This window comes from Magnolia sinica, chromosome 19 (genome assembly GCF_029962835.1).
Source record: "Magnolia sinica isolate HGM2019 chromosome 19, MsV1, whole genome shotgun sequence".
Taxonomy (NCBI): Eukaryota; Viridiplantae; Streptophyta; class Magnoliopsida; order Magnoliales; family Magnoliaceae; genus Magnolia; species Magnolia sinica.
Window position 1 is genome coordinate 59,766,129 of NC_080591.1, and position 4,399 is coordinate 59,770,527.

Below are 4,399 nucleotides of genomic sequence, written 5' to 3' on the forward strand. Positions count from 1 at the left end.
GGACATCATATATCTAAACTGGTAAACATCTGACTATGGCCGTTGGATCCAGCGTCATGTTCCGACGTTGATCTGACCAGAAACATAGCTGGTGGTAGCCGCCTAAGATCAAAGGATAGAAAAGTTCCAATTTGAAACTTCTGGGACCCATCCTCGGCGAGCGCCATCATATAAATGGTCTGGATCATTGAAACATGAACCAGGATTCAACGGCTATAATTTCGATGCACCCTACAACCATACACGCGAATGCATTGTAACAAACCCGTCTCATATCTTTGGCGGGACTTTTCATCTCCATTGACCACAAAACCAAAGCCAAACAACAACACTATCTATTAAATAGAAAAGCATATCTATTAAATAAAAAACATTTGATATCATACAATCAACCAACTCAACTTACAGGAAAAAAAAAAAAAAAAACATAGAGCTTTGCTAATTCCACACCAGCACAAGTGCAAAAATGAATCAACTGTGTGAGATCTAAGCTTTCCATCCGGTGAACTAAACGATTTAGATCTTCTGACATAAAAATCAACCCATTCCACACCTCAAGTGAGCCACAAGATATAAGAAATGAATGAACGGCTGTAAAATATCTTAACCAGCAATTCACTTTGTAAGTTGTGGCCCACCTGAAGACTGAAAATTTCTGAAATTTAAGGCAGAAGATCTAAGCATTATTTCCAACCTTATGGAAGGTACAGATCGCACACAAGCAGTTCATATTTACACATGTGACTCTTGTGAAGTGAGCAAACCTCCCAATATAATCAAAGAAATTAAATTTATTTAAAAAAAAAAAAAAAAAAAAACCAAATGAATAGAAGGGCTAATGGAACAGTGATCAGAAATCGATGTCGCACTTCGTCCTAGTAAATCCGACAGCAGAGGAGCTGCCGCTCGTCATTAAAGGGACCCTCAACTCGCACTCGAAATCCGGCTTGTAGCGATTAGTCTTGATTGATCCAATCTTAAACCTAATCCTTGCATAGATCTTAACCTTAATGGAGAAAAGCCTGTCTCCATTCTCCCTATTGAAAACCTCAACATCAGAACTCTGGAACGGAATAGCAGCTTGCCCGGTGAAAACTGGATAGAGATTGGTTGTGTTCTTATGGCCTTGATAGAAAGTTGGCAGAGGCACGTAATCAAACCGCTGTCCTTCGTAGTAAGCGTTAGCTTCGAGCTTATCGTAGTAAATGCCAATTCGCTTGTTGGGGTTCCTTATGGCTATGTCTAGAGCAAGGTTGTAATGGAGATTACTGCTATTACTGAGGTTGAACTGAGTAAGGGTGGCGCTGTCGACATGCACTTTCACCTTTGAAGGGCGGAGAACAAGCCAGATAACAAGGGCGGCTATGCCAAGGATGACGACGATGGTGAAGATGAGCTTGAACAAGGCGCTTAGTATGCAGCATGGGCCGCAGCAGCATCCACTCGATCGACCAGGTCGGTGATAATCTCTTTTGGGTGGGATGGGCGGGCCATAGTAGGCTCCATTTAGGTTGGCTTGTTTTGAATCGGCCATGGAGAGAGAGAGAGAGAGAGAGAGAGAGAGAGAGAGAGAGAGAGAGAGAGAGAGAGGGAGGGGAAGGTGATATAGAGTAGTAAGAAACGTGTATCTTTAAAGACACTCCTTTTGTAAACGCGTTGTATGTACTCAAATAAACGCGTGCGTTGTATGTACTCAAACAAACGCGTCGGACAAAGGAGCCCTCGGCATTCACACTTCAACTCTTACACGCAAAAGTGGACAAAGGACGGAAGCGACTCGTCTGTAACCCTAAGCTTTGTGGGGCGCACCGTGATTACATGCACTCCGTCCATCCGTTTGGCTAGCTCATTTTAGGAAATGGGTCCACACACTTGAAAACTCAAGTGGGCCACACCACAGGAAAGCGGAAGGAAATGCCTACCGTTGACACCTTCTCTTGAAACTTCCCTCAGAACATTGTCTGAGTGAGACGCAACCTGTGTAGGTCTTTGAAGAATTTTTCCGTTGTACTGTGCGAACGATCCGATAAATATTATATTTTAAAGTGCGTCCATACCTAAAATCTTACTGTCGATGCTGAAGATTTGTTTGATGCTGTTTTGCTCCCTAGGAGCTTACTGGGTCCCTGCAAACGAGTGGAGACAGAGAGACACGTGGGGGCGCGTAGGGTCTCTATTTATAATTCGGGATTTTCGCCAAATAAGCACATTGTTATTACCAAATGCCCCAAAAAATAGAAAGACTAAACGAATGTCCTGTATAGTAACCGGATACCATTTATTTTATTTTTTATTTTTTTAAAATTTTTTTTAAGTTGGGACGAAATTACCCGTAACATCATTTCGTGTTGAGCCCTGCATGTGACAGGTGCTGGATGAATTCGGATAGGTAAATAATGTGGGGCCCACTATAGTGTTCGTGAGAAATCTATACATGTTTTGTCAAATCATTTTACGACATGGCCGCAAAAATGAGGTAGATCCAAAGCTAAAGTCGGCCACACAATAGAAAATAATGGAGATTGTACACCCACGGTTGAAACATTCATAGGGCTTCAGAAGCTTTGGATCACACAAATATTTTTATTCTTTTGGTTCATTCTCATGACAAGGACTTTATGAGCATTTGGATCACTTTATGAACATTTTATATTACATATAAACATGACAATGGAGCTTGGAAAAGTTTTTATCAACTATTTCTAGTCGTGTGGACCACCTGAGTTCTAAATCCATCCAATTTTTTGTCTCATGTCTGAAAATTATCTTCCAAAATGAATGGATGGAATGGATTTTCCACAAATATCACGGTGGCCCCAACATAACTTATGGTGGTATAAACCACATGGAAAAAGCTTTTCCCTTGAAATCAGCGTCAATGTAATGTGATGTGATGTGACATGGGTAGGGTAACCAAACTTATGCAGAGATAGATGGTCTTATTGGGCCCACTATGATGTATATATATTTTATCAATGCCACCCATTCATTTTGAAAGATCATTTTAGGGAATGAGCCCAAAAATGAGGTATATCAAAGGCTCATGTGGACTACACCATAGAAAGTAGTGAAAATGAAAACCTACTATTGAAAACTTTTTAGGGGCCATAAAGTTTTTGGAAGTATCTCATTTTTTGGCCAATGACATTAAATTAAATTCTAAATCCAATGGACGGATTGTATTCAACATATAAATCACGACAAGATCCACAACCCTTATAACATGACAACCTCGACCCTTATTACGTTACAACTGAAAGAAATCCAAGGTGGGATAAGGGCCATAGCTACATCATTCGAGTGGAAGCAGGTCCGTGTTAAGATACCCCCCAGAAACCCTTCAACCTCTTTAATGGTAATATTTCATTTGACATGACGGTAGATGATCTTACCAGAATCTTTGGGAGGTATGGCAAGATTACGGATGCCTACATACCCTGGAACTACAATCTAAAAAGATCTCGGGGCAACGCCTTCATCAGATTCCAATATGCGGATGCAAATGCAGCTTTGGATATTCTCTACAGTAAGATGGTGGATGGTCAGATTCTGACGGTAGCAATGGTAAAGGCCCGCACTGCACATTCGCCCAACATTCAACCACCACTGCAAAGGGCTACTTCAAATCCCTTAGCATTTGCCCAAAAGGTGCTGACTATGGAAGGGAGATCTTTCGTCGAAGTGGTTAGGGGTGTGGGACATGGACGCATAGAAGGTGTTCGATCAAATGCCATAGAGAACTTCACAGTTAGGGCTGATAATAGAAGCATGGCAATGAAGCTGAGGGAGCTGAGCTTGGCCCTGGTGGGCCACACAGAGAACATAGATATGCCCCTTATTAGGTTAATTCAGGGAATTAAACTCTCCAGGTATGTTTCCTCAGCAATAAACATCTCGCGAATTGGTCAAGACAGATTCCTCATGGTCTTTAAGACGAGGATGGAACTAATTTCTTTCTTCTCAGACTCTTCACTCCACAAGAAGATGCGTCTTGAGATGGTTGAGGCATGGTCATCGAGGTATGTCCCTGGTGGCGAGGGAGTATGGATTCGCCTCTATGGCATCCTGACTCATGCCTGGATGAAATCTATTTTTGTCCCTTTGGGAAACACATTCAGCAAGGTAGTGGAGGTCGACAGATATTTGCTACTTAGTCTAGTCCAAGTTGTAGCTAGAATCAGAGTCATCATCTAGCCCAGTACGGATACCCATAGGGTAAGAAGTCTGGAGGTGGCAGGGAGAACCTTTCCAGTATGGCCGATAGTTGAAGTAACAGACTCCGTCATTACGACAGATGTGAGGCACTCAGGTATACATATGAAGGACAGGGAGTCCACTCAGCAATGAGTTGAACAAGCCTTTTATTACCCCGCCCCCCATGGTGATAGTGGAAACCTTA

General features: G+C 42.2%; 1 protein-coding gene across 1 annotated transcript; it reads right to left on the reverse strand.

Annotated features, from left to right (window-relative positions):
- Window positions 1-338: 338 nt before the first annotated feature.
- Window positions 339-1,585, reverse strand: LOC131235414 (NDR1/HIN1-like protein 10). Its single transcript, XM_058232594.1, has one exon. The coding sequence runs from the start codon at window positions 1,532-1,534 to the stop codon at window positions 851-853; it is 684 nt and encodes a 227-aa protein (XP_058088577.1). The 5' UTR covers window positions 1,535-1,585; the 3' UTR covers window positions 339-850.
- Between the last annotated feature and the right edge of the window lie 2,814 nt (window positions 1,586-4,399).

Coding starts and splice junctions, on each gene's coding strand:
- LOC131235414 (XM_058232594.1), bottom strand. CDS start 1,534: ATGGCCGATTCAAAACAAGCCAACCTAAATGGAGCCTACTATGGCCCG.